The following is an 18,717-nucleotide window of genomic DNA, read 5'->3' on the forward strand; positions in this document are numbered from 1 at the left end:
CATGCGTAGATGGCGCCGGGCAGATCAGCTGCTGGGCGGCTTCCCTGGGGTCTTCCCCCTCTTGCTGGCGGGAGAGCGAAGCCCCCCCCCAGCACCCGCTCACCCGCCCTTCGCCCTTCGCCCGGGAAGTTCGCCAGGAGTCAGCGGAGAACGGCGCGCCTGTTTTAAAACGATCAGAGCCGGCCGGCTCCGATCGTTTTAAAGCAGGCGCGCCATTCTCCGCTGACTCCTAAAGCGGGGAAGTTCGCCAGGAGTCAGCGGAGAACGGCGCGCCCGTTTTAAAACGATCGGAGCCTGCCGGCTCCGATCGTTTTAAAGCAGGCGCGCCGTTCTCCACTGACTCATAAAGCAGGGAAGTTCGCCAGGAGTCAGCGGAGAACGGCGCGCCTGTTTTAAAACGATCGGAGCTTTCCAATGAGTCCCGAAGACAAACGTCAAACTTCCGCGTTTGTCTTCGGGACTCATTGGAAAGCTGCACGGGTGTTTTAAAACGTCACCGCCGACATGGGGGGCTTGCTAGCACCCCCCCCAAACCCGGGTTGGGGGTTCGGGGGGTGCTAGCGAGCCCCCCATGTCGGCGGCGACATTTTAAAACAGCCGCGCCGCCCCCAATCATTAGCTCCTCGCTAGCGCTGCGGAAGTTAAAAACACCATCTGCACATGCGCAGATGGCGTTTTTACTTCCGCAGCGCTACTTCGCGAAAACCCGCTCGTTGCGGGGGGTCCTGGAACGGAACCCTCGCAACGAGCGGGGGAACACTGTACTGAACATAAATCTAGCCCCATCATCTTCACGATGGAATGGAAAGGACTGGATTCTCAGGAGGCAAGAGGGGTAATAGACAACTCAGTTCAGATAGTTTGTATGAGACAAGATAAAAACATCTCATCAATAGTTCTCAGAATATGTGCCTGATGGCAAGATATTTTCCATAAGATGTGGAATAATAAAGAAACCCAGTTGGAAAATTTACAACATGTCTTTCCTAGTTTTGGGGCCTGTCATGCTTTGAGTCAGAACCAGTGGGGGGCTCCTGCCGGTATGGCTAATTGTGCGCAGCTCCGCGGCTCTTGTATGTGAGTGCGGGATCAAGCGCAATTTTGCTTCCCATACCTTTGCAGGTAGCAAAATCTCACCCGGGGATACATGTGTGCACACGTTTCACCAAGAGATTTTTGCTTCTCTGCATATGGGGAAACAAAAAACCTCACCAAAACGCATGTACACATGTGTCCCTGTATGAAATTTTGATACCTGCACAAGTGCGGGAAGCAAAATTGCGTTCGATCCCGCACTTGTGCACCAGAGCCAAAGAGCTGCAATTAACCGTTCCAGCAGGAGCCCACCAGTGGTCAGAACCTGACACAGCAATAACAATGCCAATCGTACAACCACTGCATCTTACATGAATCAGCCAGGACTTCAATGTTAGGGAGGTAGTGAGAGGCAATCAGAAAAACTGAATTCTTTCACTAATGTGCCATATTCTGGCAACAAACTATGAATATAGTGCAAGCATGCAGATTGGAAACTTTGCTCATCACACACTCTTCTATGCAAAGTAGCTGAGTGTGTCACCTGAAAAAGCTCGTGATGCCTACAAAACCTTCTACAAGCAGCTTCCCAAGTAAAGCATCCAATAGTCTACATATGAGATTTAAAAATAATGTTTTTTTGGATTAAAGGTAACCTTTATGGATCATACCTCTTTCCTTTTACCACATGCCGTAAACAACAATGTTTGTGCAGCAGTTGTGGGGGAAATGAAGTCTTCAAACACATCTATTAAAAGAAACAATTTACATTATTTGACTTTTGAAACATTCAGAAATTAATGCAAAACAAAAGGCAAACTCAGACATAAAGGATTCTTAAATCACCATCCATTAGAAATTTCTATTCTGAACTTCAATAAAGCACTTTAAACATTTGTAAACTTCTATTTGGAGAATTATGAATATCTCAAAGCTATAAAATGAGTAATGTTTTCTATAATTTTAGATAGTGTAATAATCAACATATTGCATATTAACATGATTAAACAACAATGTCATCTAAAATGTATTTATTAAGATTCACCTAGGACATATTCATTATTCCACAGGGACTTGAAATTTCAGAGATTTGAGATTTTAAAAAAAACAAAAACCATCTTCTTCGATCATGCTGAGAAAGCAACATACAGTGATACCTCGTCTTACGAATTTAATTGGTTCCGGGAGGAGGTTCGTAAGGTGAAAAGTTCGTAAGACGAAACAATGTTTCCCATAGAAAACAATGTAAAACCGATTAATGCGTGTAAGCCAGGGGGGGGGGAATCACAAAACAGTGATCCGCTGGGCGCCGCCACCCAGCTGTCACCTGAAACAGCTGAGTGCTTCTCGGCATTCTCCCGAACGCCAAACCCGGAAGTTTGGCAAAAGTTTGGGTTCGGGAGAACGTCGAGAAGCTCCGCTGACCGTCTGTCACCTTCCGAAATAGCTGGGGGGCTTCTTGGCGTTCTCCCGAACACCAAACCCAGAAGTTCGGCAAAAGTGCCGCCACCCGGCTGTCACCTTTGCAGAAGAGCCGTTGAGCTGTCGGCCGGTCGGGAGGCTCAAACAGAGGTGGGGAATCCCAATAGGGAATTCCAGGGGGAGAACTTTGACGTCACGGAGACGTCCTTCCTGGCAGGCCAAAACGTGGACTCCAGGAAAGACGTCTTTGTGACGTCAAAGCTCCGCCTCTGGAATTCCCTATTGGGATTCCCCACCTCCGTTGTTGAAAAGTTTAAATTTAGGGTTTGACTCTAAAAGGATGGATGAGTATTAGACAGAGATGGCATTTATACTTTGTATGTAGGAAGATCCCAGGTCCAATGCTTAACATCTCCTCCTAAAAGGATCACATGGTAGGAAAGACCCTGGAGAGCAGTTTTTTGTCAGTGTAAAGCAAGAAAGATACATAGACTGACACAAACTAACTTTCTGTGTTAAAAACATAAGAATTAAATACAGTGGTACCTCAAAATACGAACCCCTCGTCTTACGAACAACTCGAGATACGAACCCGGGGTTCAGAAAAAATTTGCCTCTTCTTACGAACTTTTTTCGTGTTACGAACGCCAAACCCGAACTTCCGGGTTCGGCGTTCGGGAGGCTGCTGGGAAGCCCCCCGGCTGTTTTAAAAGGTGACAGCCGGGCGGCGGGGCTTCCCAGCAGCCTCCGAACACCGAACCCGGAAGTTCGGGTTTGGCGTTCGTAACACGAAAAAAGTTCATAAGAAGAGGCAAATTTTTTCTAAACCGTTCGGAGGCTGCTGGGAAGCCGCCTGGCTGTTTTAAAAGGTCACAGCCGGGCTGGGGGGCTTCCCAGCAGCCTCTGAACGCCGAACGCGGAAGTTCGGGTTTGGCGTTCGGCTTCGGGAAGCTGCTGGGAAGCCGCCCGGCTGTTTTAAAAGGTCACAGCCGGGCTGGGGGGCTTCCCAGCAACCTCCCGAACCCCGAACTTTTGCCGAACTTCCAGGTTTGGGGTTCGGGAGGTTGCTGGGAAGCCTCCCAGCCCAGCTGTCACTTTTTAAAACAGCCGGGCGGCTTTCCAGCAGCCTCCGAACGCTGAACGCAGAAGTTTGGTTTTGGCGTTCGGCTTCGGGAAGCTGCTGGGAAGCCGCGCGGCTGTTTTAAAAGGTGACAGCAGGGCTGGGGGGCTTCCCAGCAACCTCCCGAACCCCGAACTTTTGCCGAACTTCCGGGTTCGGGAGGTTGCTGGGAAGCCTCCTAGCCCGGCTGTCACCTTTTAAAACAGCCGCGCGGCTTTCCAGCAGCCTCCAAACGCCGAACGCGGAAGTTCGGGTTTGGCGTTCGGCTTCGGGAAGCTTCTGGGAAGCCGCCCGGCTGTTTTAAAAGGTCACAGCCGGGCTGGGGGGCTTCCCAGCAACCTCCCGAACCCCGAACCCGGAAGTTCGGCAAAAGTTCGGGGTTCAGGAGGTTGCTGGGGAGCCCCCCAGCCCGGCTGTGACCTTTTAAAACAGCCGGGTGGCTTCCCAGCTATCTCCCGAAGCTGAACGCCAAACCCGAACTTCCGCATTCGGCGTTCGGAGGCTGCTGGGAAGCCCCGCCGCCCGGCTGTCACCTTTTAAAACAGCCTGGGGGCTTCTCGGCGGCCTCCCGAATGCCAAACCCGGAAGTTCGGGTTTGGCGTTCGGCGTTCGGGAGGTCGCTGAGAAGCCCCCAGGCTGTTTTAAAAGGTGACAGCCCGGCGGCGGCGTTTTTTTGCGGGGGGGGGGGGTTGGTTGCACGGATTAATTGACTTTACATTGTTTCCTATGGGAAACAATGTTTCGTCTTACGAACCTTTCGTCTTACGAACCTCCCCCTGGAACCAATTAGGTTCGTAAGACGAAGTATGACTGTACAAGAAACCTGTAAATGAGCTATGAAAGAGGACTTACTATTGGTTCTGGACAGAGTGAAGTGCTACCGGTTGAAACTTACAAAAGCAGAAGAATCTTATTTAACAGAATAAAAGTCATAAAGTATTTGTCTCATTACATCTTGCATGCCTCATATAAGATATTATAACTACTGCCAGTAAATCTAAACAGTGAAAATGGGTTTTGAACTATTTCTCTAACATATCTGACATTTGCATTCTACTGTGATCTTAATCTGTTATGCAAAGCCTTGACTAGCAAAACTGGGATAAAATGTTTACTAATTATACCACAATATAGTATAAATCAAGTTTGAAAAATCACAAAGTTTGAAATAATGACTGAATGTATTTATCACATTAAGCTAGAAACCAAACAAGCCAACTAAGACGCATTGTGATTTGTAAACCTATTACTGCTGAGCTGCAAAAACTCTCTGCAAATTTAGTCAGTTCTTACCAAATTTCATACGTATATATTCGTAAGGGTCTTCCTGCCACAGTTCTTCATCCGCATCTGTGTAGCACATCAGTGGAAAGATAACATCTTGGATAATTCCCTGCAATTAAAATTTATTTGTTTTTATGAACTGCTCTAATTTATTTTAAAAGGGGGAGAAGCTTCCAATATCAAATAAATGTAGAAATGTCAATGTAAAACTCATCAGCACAAGTTAAAACTCCAGTCAAATTCTGCTATAGCAGAGCTTCAGGGGCAAAAAGTCATAACTTATTATTTAGCTATCCAGGCTTCATTCCAAAAAAAAGAGGAAAAACAACTTACTTGAATATGAGGTTTCAGATTTTTCCAAGTAACCGCATGTGATACCCCTTGATTGATATAGTTCAAAGTCTGCTGTAGAACTCTTGGAGCCATATACTGCTTTTCTTTATATTGATATAACACTTTCAGTAAAACCTACGAAAATTGATTGATTAGATGTTTCTAAAGATTTAATCTGTTTTCCAAAATGTGTTAGTTTCTTTTCACACAGTTAAGATAGAATGAGTATGTAGCATGTAATCAGTAGGAAACCACGAGAGTTTGCTGAAAGAAGTAGCAGGAAGAAAAAAGAAGCTAGCTACATATAACAGCATTCTCTTGCCTGCTTATATGTTAGATAAGTGGATGTTAGACATGCCAAGAGAAACATAATAGTAAGTGAAGTAAGATTTGGTGACTTACGAAATGTGGTTAAAAAAAAAAGAAGAGGCAGGGTCCAGAATAAATAGCAGCTGAATGAATGTGACCAAATACAAAGTAAATAAATTAAGAGGGGATGGGTGGAGAAAGACTATGACTGTATGGAGAAGAGATCCTGAAAAGACAAGTTTGAAAAACTTGAGCAATGCATGAAAAGCTGTATGAATGTGGTGGAAACTAGGATGGTTTATAGAGATATAAAGTTATAAATAAAAGTATAAAGAGTGTTTATTGATGTGAATATATTTCAATCAGAATAGAGCTAGAATGTCTTCTAGTCCAAATACAGTGGTACCTCGGTTCTCGAACGCTTTGGTTCTCGTACATTTCGGATACTGAACAAAATTTTCGGCAAAAATTTGCTTCGGTATCTGAACAAAAATTCGGATACCGAACAGCCACAGAAAAATTTGTTTGTTATCCGAAATGTTACCGCCCGCTTAACAGCCTCCCAGTCTCTATAGTCTAACCCAGCGTTTCCCAACCGGTGTGCCGCGGCACAGTAGTGTGCCGCGAGACATGGCCAGGTGTGCCGCGAGAAGCTCAAGCTGGGCGGGGCGCTGCCGGCGCCCCTGCCTGAGTGTCGTCCTGTGGATGGTCTTGGGCTTCACAGTCGCTTCCTGGTTCCCTCTCCTCCCACCGCCTGTGTCTCCCGCCGTCGCCTCCCACCAAGCCGTCGCCCGTTGCCGTGGGTTCGAGTGGGAGCTGCCGCTTCCTTCCGTCCAGCTCAGCCACGCTGCCGTAGAAAGCACAGAGGTTATTGCCACCGCTTCTGCCTCCACTCAGGGAGCCACCGTGGTCACCGCGCCTTTTCCTCTCCCTCAGCTCAACCACGGTGGCTCCCTGAGTGGAGGCAGAGGTGGCGGCAATAACCTCTGCACTTTCTACGGCAGCGTGGCTGGGCTGCCTGGAAGGAAGCGGCAGCTCCGAGGAATGAGGCGCTGGCGGTAGACACAGGCGGAGGGAGGAGAGGGAACCAGGAAGCCACCGTAAAGCCCAAGACCAGCCACAGGACGACCTTCAGCCAGGGGCACCGGAACCGCGCGCAGCCATGGTGGGAGCAGCATGAGGTAGCAACGAGGCGCGAGGACAAGCAGGCAGCTTGGCGGAGGGGAAGCGCTGAGGGGCTCTCCTCCTTCCCCACCCCCGCGCTTCTCTCCCGCCCTGGCTTTTGCTTTGCCCCATGATTTCCCCGCAATTTCATCCAGGCCACCTCTTGCCTCCTTTTGAACTGCGGGGAAATCTGCGGGCAAAGCAAAAGCCAGGGCGGGAGAGAAGCGCGGGGGTGGGGAAGGAGGAGAGCCCCTCAGCGCTTCCCGTCCGCCAAGCTGCCTGCTTGTCCTCGCGCCTTGTTGCTACCTCCTGCCTTTTTCCAGGGGCCTTTGGAAGGCACCCAGGGAAGGGGGGGGATTGGGGGTGGCTGCAGCGGCTTCTCGTCCTCCTCATCCGGCTGCTAATGCCCGCCCGGCCCCTCTTGCAGTCCCTTCACGGAGCGCTTTTGTCCCAGGCTGTCAGCGAAAGGGCTGCAGGACAGGCGGGGCAGGCGTTCTTCTCACAGCTGAGGCAGAATTTGGAATGTCGGGGGTGTGTGCGTGCGGGCTCCGCATCCCCCTGCCACCCGGAACATTTAAAATAAGAAAAACCTTTGCCGGCCTCCGCAGAGAAGAAAGGAAGAGAGAGAAAGAGAGACAGAGCAAGAGAGACATAGCAAGAGAGGCAGAGAGAGAGAGAAAGAGAAAGAGAGAGAGAGAGAAAGAGAAAGAGAGCTAGCAAGAGAGAAAGAGACAGAGAAAGAGAGACAGAGAGAGAGAGAAAGAGAGAAAGAGAGAGAATGAAAGAGAGATAGCAAGAGAGGCAGAGAGAGCAAGGAAGAGAGAAAGACATATAGGGAGGGAAGGAGGGAGAGAGAAAGAGAGCAAAAAAGAGAGGAAGAAAGAAAGAGGGATGGAGAGAGAGAAAGAAGGGAAGGAAGGAAGAGAAAGAGTGAGGGAGAAATAGAGCGAAATGGAGGAAGATTTTTTTTTGTCAAAACATTTCTTTAGCCACCCCCCCACCCTCCTGTTCAGTGTTCCCCAGGATTTTGAAAATATGAATAATGTGCCGCGGCTCAAAAAGGTTGGGAAACACTGGTCTAACCTCTCCAAGCTGCAGGAAGGGTGGGGGCGGCTGCAATACCGGCAGCTTTGGGGGGCTCCTTTCCTCAGTGCTTCGTCTTGTGCACCAACTTTCTCCTTCCTGGCGGCAGCGGTGGTGACAGCAGCGGCTTCCCTTCGAGGAACAGCAGCGCCGGGAATATCACGTGATGAAGGGAAGGCGGTGGAGCCATCTCAACAGCTGCCGCCGCTCCACCGGCTTCCCTTCATTATGTGACGTTCCTTGCGCTGCTGCTCCTCGAAGGGAAGCCGCTGCCGTCACCACCGCTGCCGCCGGGAAGAAGAAAGTTGGTGCACAAGACGAAGCACTGAGGAAAGGAGCCCCCCGAAGCTGCCGGTATTGCAGCTGCCCCCACGCTTCCTGCAGCTTGGAGAGGTTAGACTATAGAGCTCCTCATATTTTTATCCCATAGGAAATAAAGAAAATAGATTTAATTGGTTCCCAGCGAGTCAACAGGGGCTGGGAACCAATTAAATCCATTTCCATTATTTCCTATGGGATAAATTAATTCGTTACTCGACCAAATCGGTTCTTGACCACACTTCTGGAACGAATTGTGGTCGAGAACCGAGGTACCGTTGTATTTCAGCTTTACTGTATTTTCTCATTTCATTCTTCTACATTATTTGGCTTACTATTTCTTACTTTTTTCTGTGCAACAGCTTTTATGCTACATACAAATGAACTGTCTTATTTAGCATGAAGTAACACTTTATGTACTGCAAGGTGATAAATACAAAGAAGAAAAGATGGCAAAGTGTATGCAAAATCTAATTGCTTGGAATGCCAGGAATTTGACCTCAGGGAGCTTGAATTTGACTCATTATATACATCAACATTAAAATGCTTTTTATATCTAAGGCAAATTTAATTCCTTTGACTAAAGAAATTGTATTCTCTAGGAAGTAATAGATTCTATTTGGCAAAAAAGAAACAGACTACCAATTCTTTTTCAAACATCTTCTACTTAAGTTTAAATGGGTTTTAATTTTTATAAAAAATGATAGTAAGGATCAGAAAATTACCTGCTGTACACCAACAGCAAATGCCTTTAAAAAAACCTCAGCAAATTCATTGTATTCCTTGGAAACATTACCAGGGCTCCCATACCTATTGCAATATTAGTAAAGAAAAACCACTGTAATATATTATGTACATCTAACATAAAAGATAACATTTAGAATACTTAAAAAAGAATTGGGGGGCGGGGGGAATGTTACCTTTCAAAAACCCTGGCTAAGATGTGGAGTGCCCACTTCTTACATTTCCACCATGGCAATTCAGGCCTATCATCTTCATCCACCTGAAGAGTTTCCTTTTGAAGCCAAATTAAAATTTATAGTATTAATTTATAATGTAATATGCTTCTAGGCTTTTATTTTAAAGACTAATTCAACTGGAGAGAACCATCTTTTGATGGGTAGGAATCACCTTTAAAATTATGGGGGACGGATGACAGCTACAATCAACAGAAAAATGTCACAAAATCAGGAGATTTTGTCTCGCATCTAGAGGATAAGAGTTTACTTTATTTGTACAGTATATGCTCCATAGATATACTGTAGCTTGGGGCATTTAAAAAAATTAGAATCATATTAAGATTTCAATTTTTAAGTTTCCCACCAGAAAAATGTGAGAAAAATTGCTGTCAGTTTTTAACTACTGGAGAAAGCCTTGAAGTTGAAAAAAAGGAAACTGGGGCCATAGGATATTCATCCCTTACTATAAATATGTGAACTCTCTTACTCAACAAAAGATTTAGCATGGCAAGATACAAAGAGAAGTAACGAAGAGATCTGCCACTTTTACTTTTGAATGAAACTAGAATCTGTAGCAGTGACGGTGAACCTTTTTTTGTTCTACTCTATAGTAGCAATGGTGAACTTTTTTTGGTTCGCGTGCCACAAGAGTGTGTGTGCAAGTGCTAGCACGCACGCACCCACATCCATTGCCTCCACCCCAGGTATGCGCACCCTCCCATGCTGTCCCTGTACATGCCACACAATCCTTCCCCAATCCCCGCACATGCACAAAGGCCTCATTGAAGCCTGGAACAGTGAAAAAACAGCCCAACAGGCAAACAGGATGTTCAGAAAATGGACTTCCAGTTTAGCCGTTGTGCTGTTTTTTTGCAACCCAGAGCTTTCAGCGAAGCTTCCTGAAGCCTTGGAAGTGCAAAAAACAACACAACAGGGAAACTGGAAGTCCATTTTTCCAAATTTTCCAGTTTGCCCACTGTGCTGTTTTTCACACTCTGGGAGTTCGAGAAGCTTCCCTGAAGTCTGTGGAGTGAAAAAAACAGCACAATAGGCAAAGTGGAAGTCAGTTTTTCCAAATTTCCAGTTTGCCTATTGAGATGTTTTTCTCACTCTGGGGCTTCAAGGAAGCTCCCAAGGCTGAAAATCAGCTGGCTAGCGCGTGCATGCGTACTGGAGCTGACATAGAGCAACGCCTTGCGTGCCCTCCAATGTGGCTCTATACAGGGTGCGTTCCAAAAATAATGCAATTATTTTTTTAAGGTAATTTTTTAACAAACACTTAAAATTCTTCAAAGTACTGTCCTTCGGCCTTTACACATTTTTTCCAGCGACTCTGCCATGACCAGTACGCGGCCTGGAAGGCGTCTTCGGAGCAACGTCAGGACTATTGGGGGGGGCAGCATGGGCACCTGGTGTTTGGCCAGGAACTTGCGGACTCGTAGCGGGTTGTGGCAAGGCACGTTTTTCATCCATAGAAGAGATCCAATCAGCCGTGACGAAGACCTTGAGAGATGTCCCCGAAGACGCCTTCCAGGACACGTACCGGTCATGGCAGAGTCGCTGGAAAAAATGTGTAGAGGCCCAAGGACAGTACTTTGAAGAATTTTAAGTGCTTGTGCAAATCTGTTCAATAAATTACTTTTTAAAAAATAATTGCATTATTTATTATTACGCACCCTGTATGCCACCTGTGGCACGCAGGCTATAAGTTCACCATCACAGGTCTATAATTACATGCAGCTGTGCATATCATTTATTTGCACACTCAGTCATACAATCAATTCATATACAATGTCATATACATAAATCACATTGTCTGTATAAAGTAAATGCTTACAGCTGGTACATCCCGATCGACAACTGTTTTCAAAATTTCTATCCATTCTGCTAGGTTTTGCTGATTGATCAACTCCAGGGGTAACGTATACTGTTGAGAAAAATTATGAGCAAAGCAAAAACCAGTTATGATTCTACATTAAGCAAAGATGTAAACAACCTGGTAAAATCCACTCAATATTTAATTTCTTAAATTAACCACTTTCTTGGCTAACCATCAGTATATTAAATGTTCCAATCAATATGTAAAGATTAAAACAACTTAACTGTAAAAGAACAAACCTGAACAAGGGCATAAAATATTTTGAAGATCTGTTTTTGGATAAGGACAGACTGATCAGACGGATCAGAAAGGAGCTGGATGAAACGATCTTTCAGAACAGGCAAGAAATGTTGCATTGCTGCTATCAATGGAGTCCTCTCTTCTGTTTTTTTGTATCTTTGAAAAATAGTTAAGAGCTGATTTTAGAAAAAAAAATCTATTAGATCCACCACTGATTAAAAATGACGAAACTATATCCTGTTTTCGAAGACAGTACTGCATATAAACCTCTACATTGTTAATTTCTCTGGATATACATTGTTATCTTAAATAAAGATGTTCTTGCTGCATGTCTTTCCTTTTTAGATGCATGACGGAAAAGAATAAGGAGAAAACTATATACATTACAATCATATAAATGCAGTTCATTTGCAGTCTTCACTGCAGGCACAGACACTAGTTTGGGTCATTTTGTTTCATTGTTATTGAGTGTTAATTTAAGGAATGAAATGGATACCTTAAGCTAATCCGCCACCTAACAATTTTCCTTCTGTCAATTTAGGGGTATCTTAATGGATGAGAAAAAGGTTGAGCATATGCAACTTCACATTTTAGTGTTTTCATTTACAGCTGATATAATTTAAGAAAAATGTATCTGCAATACATGACCAATCTCTAGAATCAGACTTACCATATTTTTCAGAGTATAAGATGCACCGGAGTATAAGACACACCTTAGTTTTGGGGGAGAAAAGCAAGGGGGGGAAATCTGCCTCTGCCTTCCAGCAAACAGTACAGATGATATACACTGTATGCTGTGTATTTCTGTGCATGTGTGCCATAGAAATAGCAGTCTTTAAAAAAGTAGTCTAATAATTTGCACATTCTATAGACATTTGTAGTTATTGACTTATCTCCTTGCATCCAGTTTCAACAACTAATTATCACAGGGGGGAAAAATCTGCCTCTGCCTCCCAACAATTTGCTTCCTGCAGCTAGTCAGTTTTAGCACAAATCAACTGTGGGTAGGCAGGCCAATAATGAGTTGCTTGTGCTAATGAGGCTCTGCACTGTTTGCTGCAAGGAGCTAAATTGCTGGGAGGCAGAGGTCAAAGGGTGGGGGTTGGGATACATTTGATGTATAATACGCTCTCTATTTTCACCCTCTTTTAGGGGGTAAAAAGGTGTGTCTGAAAAATACTGTACTTCAACTCAGTTCAGCACATTTTCTGGGATGAATCAAACTTTTAAAATAACCTGACATAATTAATTGAGAGTTTAAGATATTTCCTAGAGACAATGTTTCTTTAAAAATAGTACAAGTTAATATAAGAGAAATTTTTGAAGCAATTTAAAGAAGCATCTTCACAGAACATTTTCACAGACAAAAATCCAATCTATTTACACAGGTGTCAAGATTTTGAAAGCATTAAAAAAGAGAGAGAAAAACTGTAAAAAATTAACTCTTCTTAATAAAAAACACAAAGACAGTAACATATTCATATATAAATACAAATAATTAGAAGTGTAGCATAGTGTTTCTTAAATTTGGCAACTTTAAGATGTGTTGACACCAAGTTCCAGAAATATCACATGTTGGATGTTGAAGTCCACACAGCTAAAAGTTGTCAAGTTGCGAAACACTGGTGTAGCATTTCAGTATTATGTGCAAAAGAGACAAGCCTAAATATATTTTAGTTGGCATATTGTATCTGAGCTCTAAAAATCCAGATTACCAATAAGCAGCAAAGAGATACAAAACAATATACTGTATACACTGCTCAACAAAATAAAGGGAACACTCAAATAACACATCCTAGATCTGAATGAATGAAATATTCTCATTGAATACTTTGTTCTGTACAAGGTTGAATGGGCACAACAGCATGTGAAATTGATTGCCAATCAGTGTTGCTTCCTAAGTGGAGTTTGATTTACACAAGTTTGATTTACTTGGAGTTATATTGTGTTGTTTAAGTGTTCCCTTTATTTTTTTGAGCAATGCATGTATCTGCTGCCATCTAGCAGTTTGTTGAACTTCTGTAGCAGATGTACAAATAGTGTTCAGGTTACACTGGCAAACAGGACTTGATTTATCTCATTAAACATATCATCATATGCTAGGTGGGGACTATGTACCGTATTTTTCATAGTATAAGATGCAACCTAGCTTTGGAGGGAGGAACACAAGATGGGGGGAAAATTGGCCTCTCCCTATGTCCTTAACCTAGTCAGCTTGAGCACATTAATTTGCTGGTTGCGAGTATGTGCACCTCATTGGGCTGCTACATAGCTTCAAAAACACAGCTGATTGTTGGAGGGAGCTCCGGTGAGTAAAGCAAGTAAACCATGGAAGTGGTAAGACAAGGCAGTAGCTTCTGGGTTGCCATTTTGGTCCTCATGCTTCGTGTTTTCAGCCTCCAAACGCTCCGCTTGAGAGCCGTTCAAGGCTGCGGGGATCACCAAAGCACATCGCCATCGATCGCTGCCTGAAAACGTGATGCAACAGAGGCCAAAATGGGGCATGCATAGGCCTAAAATGCGATGCACAGAGGGTTTAAATGCAATGCGGAGGCAGCAATCGACAGCAATGTGCTTTGGCAATCCCCGCAGCCTTGAACATCTCTCAAATGGAGAGTTTGGAGGCTGAAAACGCAAGGCATGGAGCCCAAAAATACAAGCCATTTTTCTATGGCAATCTCTGCAACAAGGAAGCGGATGCACGGAGACCGAAGAGTGAGAGGTGGCGGGCAGGTGGAGCTACATTTGGAGTATAATCTGCACCCAAATTTTCAGCCCCTTTTAGGGGGAGAGGTGTGACTTATACTCCGAAAAATACGGTACGTTGTTCAGCTCAGAACTAACCACAACATGAGACAAATTGGGAATACAAAAGCACTTGCTGGTATCATTGAAATGCATCCCAAGTAATCAGGGTGAGAATTAGCAGATAAGGTGGCTGCTGTGACTGCTACAGAATACGTGTGTGCGTGCGATGAGATCCCCATCCCACCCAGGGTAGAGGTGAAATCTACTTACCCTCCCTACCAGTTCGGAAGAGCGCGCTTTGCACTCACCATCATCACACATGCTTTTTCACTCTGCGCATGCGCAGAAGGCATTGTGCATGTGCAGAGGGTTAAAACAAGAAAATGGCAACGTCTGGGTGGGTGGCAGAGCCTCATGCTACTACTGCTACCAATTCTCCAAACCACCACCAGCCGCAGCTACCGATACTCCCAAACCAGGTCGAACCAGTATCATTTCACCCCTGACCCCAGGCCTCCTTGGGACAAAAAACAGCAGTGGCAGGAGAAACTTGCATCCTCCTGCCGGCTTCCCCATTGACTTTGCTTCTGGGAAGTTGGCAGGCAAGGTTACAAATGATGATTACATGACATGAGATGCTGCGACCATCACAATTATGATCTGGTTGCCAAACCCTGAATTGATCAAAGGCGTGTTGTGACAGCTGCAACTCAAAGGAACAGTTATGACATCCTCCTCGCTTAGCACCCTCATAACTTTGATTGCTGAACAAATAATTATTAAACTAGGACTACTTGTATGGCATGTTTATTTTTACAATTGCAGAAGACATTTCTTCTGTAATTTCTCCTGTACCTCAAAAGGTAAACAATCCTTTAAATCCAATATTTCATGTCTTATTCAGACTAGAAAGGTCATACAACTCTAATGTATAGAAAACAGTAATGTGAGTTACAAATAAAGCACACCATATATATATATATATAATAACTTACTCATAGTTCTTCACAAGTTGATAAAGACAAAGGAGTATTCCAAGCCAACAGGCACTATTATCAGACTGGAGATAAAATCCAATTTTCTCAACAACAGCAGTCCAACGACTGGGATAATCATACTTGATAATATGATGAATGCAAGTAGTAAGCTGTACTCTGGAATATATGAGATATTTTACAAATAATACTGCTATTTTGAGCTTCTATACATTAACAGATTAAAGTTTGAAATAGATGTAATTACAATGTCAGGATTTGAGAACACCAAGGAGTTCACTTAAATTTCAGAATCTTAATATAGTAGAACACAATAGGCATTCTATTCTGTCAATTACACTGTGTAATGCCCATGAATTTTCTTACCCCAATATAAATTTAAGAACATGGTATCAGTATTATACTTTCTAGTACGACTGAAAATACTCTAAATATGAATTTGGAACAAGAATACTTTGTGACCACAACTTTAAATATACCTGATCAGTTCAGGAGAATGAATAATAGCTTCTACAATATTCTCTCGAATACAATGTCTATCTTCTTCTGGTATTGAGTAAGGCGGGTTATCCCCTGGAGTAATTCCCCGGTCAGGCCAATACTGGGTTATCATATTCTTCAAGTATATAACACCTGTCAAATAACAGCATTAAGATGCCCTAAAATTGTATTATAATTCATCTGTAATAATCTAATAGACATAACTATTAGGTCACAACCAGCATACAAGCAGAACACAAAACTTTATAAAGTAGTCCATCCTGTATAACAGGCGTCCCCAAACTAGGCAACTTTAAGACTTGTGGACTTCAACTCCCAGAATACTCCAGCCAGCATAGCTGGCTGGAGTATTCTGGGAGTTGAAGTCCATAAGTCTTAAAGTTGTCAAGTTTGGAGACCTCTGCTGTATAATATTGTCCTAAAATTTGATGCTTCTTTATTTTTAAAAAAATGGAAGAAAAGTGAGCTATTGAGGAATAGGGACAATCACTTTTGTCACAACAGTCTATGTATTGTGGTAGATTAAATCCCTTGACATCAAACTAAGTATTAATCATTACTCTCATCTCACAGAGTATTTCAGGCATAAAATGTCTATGCATAATATTATGAATTTTTGCAAAGAAAATTGGATATGAAAGTGTCTGTCACAGATCTTAAGGGCACACTCTATCTATCTATCTATCTATCTATCTATCTATCTATCTTATTTATCGATCGATCGATCGTTTTTCAGGGTTTTACAAGCATTTCTTAAGCTTTATGACTGGACTACTCAACCTGGTATGTATTGTATCCAACAATACAACTAATATCAACATTAGGAGACTAGAATTAAGATGAAGGAGGCCGAATTACCAAAATTTCTTGATAAGAGAAAATATGCAAAACATTATATATTCCAAGATATCCAATTAATAAACTCAAAGCAAGATTTTAGTAAGAATATTGTTTGTCAACAAACATTCAGGATTTGCTGTTCCAATAAATTCAAAAATATTGTACCCAATATTGATCATAGCCATGATACCATCTATCCAAATTACTTTTAGTTCAGTTTATTCAATGGAATCATAACATAGTATTTTCCCTAAAACACTTCAATTGATAAAATTCCCATCTAAATGCATGACATGCATTACATGACTAGACATCTATCAATATTACTGATATTCAAGTATTATTAATCTAATAAGCTATGTTACTTAGACATAGTAATTTGAAAAGTTTATTGTTATCCAGTAAACCGTTATTCTATTTTTTAAAAATCAGTAAATACTTTTGTCTTTTTCAAAATGTAGAATTGCAAAGGATGAGATGACATATATACATAGTTGTCGGCTATAAAAAGCTTTTCTGCCTTGGAACATGGTCCCTGGTGTGGCCGAGAGGCAAAAAGGAAGCCGTGATGCTCCTTTCATATACCAGAGTGACTCAACAAAAAATCACCCACATACATAACACCCCCACACCCCCATATGTGTGTGTATGCATGCGTGTACACACACACAAGCTGTCATGTAAATCATAAATTCTGAGGGATGCTTTTGTACAAAAATAATCACGTCCACTCTAGCAAACTATTTTAAGCACAAGGATTATTCTTCAGACCCAGATTTCAGAGACCATCCTGTTCCTGTTTATATATTATTACCCCACATTAAAATCTACTTTCCATTATTTCATTTTGTTACTCATAGCCACTTATTAATAGCGCTAAATATTTATATTATAAAAAGTGATGAACTGTTACTTGCCTGCCTGTCTCACTGGTAGTTCCAGTTGTTCTGACATAGTGATTTGAAGGAGGGTTGAAACGAAGTTCACTGATTTATGAGCCTATAAATAAAACATAAAAATAGTTAGATGCTTACAACTTTGGAAAGCATTACAAAAAATGTTTTTTTTTTACTTTTTGGGACCCACATTTTAGTACACAAGTTAGTTAATTACCTCTCCCTACTCCATTAGCTTAAGAGGCCCCCATCATCCAATGCCTACTAGTTCCTGGGGGAGGGGAGAGTCTTCCCAACTCTTTTGTTCCTTTTACCAATTTCAGAGCTGAGACAGCATTCCATTCCTCTTACGATGTTGCATAACATCAGTCAATCAGATAGCTATCAGCAGAGCTTTGCTCTTTATGCTGCCTAGGCCAGCGTTTCCCAACCGGTGTGCCGCGGCACACTAGTGTGCCGCGAGACAAAGGCAGGTGTGCCGCCAAGCTCCCCGCCCGATCTGCCACCTCTCCTCCTCCGCCGCCCCCTGCCTTGGGGCGCGACTTCTCTCGCGGAGGCTGCGGCTGCAGCTTCAGCTCCTCGGGACGAAAGCGCTCCCAGCCCTCTCTCGCAGCCCCCTGGCTGGGAGCGCTTTCGCTGTGAGAGAGGGCTTTCTCCATCCGTTTCGGGAATGCACGCCCCGCCCCTCTCTCGCGCGCGCCGCTCCCCTTTTCTCTCAGCCCTCCCTGGCTTCGCTTCTCAATCCCTCCCTCCTTCCATCTTTCCTTCCCCTCAGCCGTTCTGTCTGGGGGTCTCCCGCTCTTCCCTTCCTCGCCTCCCAGGCTTTGCCTTTGCCACCCCCACCCTTTTTTGGTTGACAAGGAGTCCTTTGCCGCATCCCGCAGTTCGCACTCGGCTCGAGGCCGCTTTCCCTGGCTGCGCTCAGAACCGACAGGGCGCTGCTCTCTCTCTCTCTCACTCTCTCCCGTGAGGCGGGGGAAGGGGGGAAAAAAGCAAAAAAACCATTCTTGCAGCGTGCCCGCGCTCGTCCCTTCAGCAGCGAGGGAGGGAAGTCAGAGGGCGAGGGAGCGAGCGAGCGCTCTTGTCCTCGGTGCCCTCTGCAGCCTGCCTTCCTTCTTCTTTGCCCCCGCTGAGGGACGGAGAGAAAGATAGAAAGGAAAGAGGGAGGGAGAGATAGAAAGGAAAGAGGGAGGGAGAGATAGAAAGAAAAGAGATAGAAAGGAAAGAGGGAGGGAGACAGAGTGAGAGAAAGGGAGACATAGCAAGAGAGAGAAAAAAAGAAAGAAAGAGATAGCAAGAGAGAGAGAAAGAGATAGCAAGAGAGAGAGAGAGAGAGAGACAAAGAAATAGCAAGAGAGACAGAGAGAGAGAGACAGAGAGAAAGAGACATAGCAAGAGAGACAGAAAGAGAGCGAAAGAGAGAGAATGAAAGAGAGATAGCAAGAGAGGCAGAGAGAGAGCAAGGGAGAGAGAAAGACATAGAGGGAAGGAAGGAGGGAGAGAGAAAGAGAGCAAAAAAGAGAGGAAGAAAGAAAGAAAGAGGGATGGAGAGAGAAAGAAGGGAAGGAAGGAAGAGAGAGAAAGAGGGAGG

General features: G+C 43.9%; 1 protein-coding gene across 1 annotated transcript in view; it reads right to left on the reverse strand.

Annotated features, from left to right (window-relative positions):
• Nucleotides 1-18,717, reverse strand: part of IPO7 (importin 7) — a 60,585-nt gene that overhangs the window by 27,385 nt on the left and 14,483 nt on the right. Inside the window, 10 exon segments of the mRNA XM_070763393.1 lie at nt 1,707-1,783; nt 4,871-4,970; nt 5,195-5,329; nt 8,794-8,878; nt 8,989-9,083; nt 10,865-10,954; nt 11,146-11,302; nt 14,890-15,048; nt 15,369-15,522; nt 17,148-17,229. Coding sequence (XP_070619494.1) covers nt 1,707-1,783; nt 4,871-4,970; nt 5,195-5,329; nt 8,794-8,878; nt 8,989-9,083; nt 10,865-10,954; nt 11,146-11,302; nt 14,890-15,048; nt 15,369-15,522; nt 17,148-17,229 — 1,134 coding nt within the window.

Source organism: Erythrolamprus reginae, chromosome 1 (assembly GCF_031021105.1).
Source record: "Erythrolamprus reginae isolate rEryReg1 chromosome 1, rEryReg1.hap1, whole genome shotgun sequence".
NCBI classification, from domain to species: Eukaryota; Metazoa; Chordata; class Lepidosauria; order Squamata; family Dipsadidae; genus Erythrolamprus; species Erythrolamprus reginae.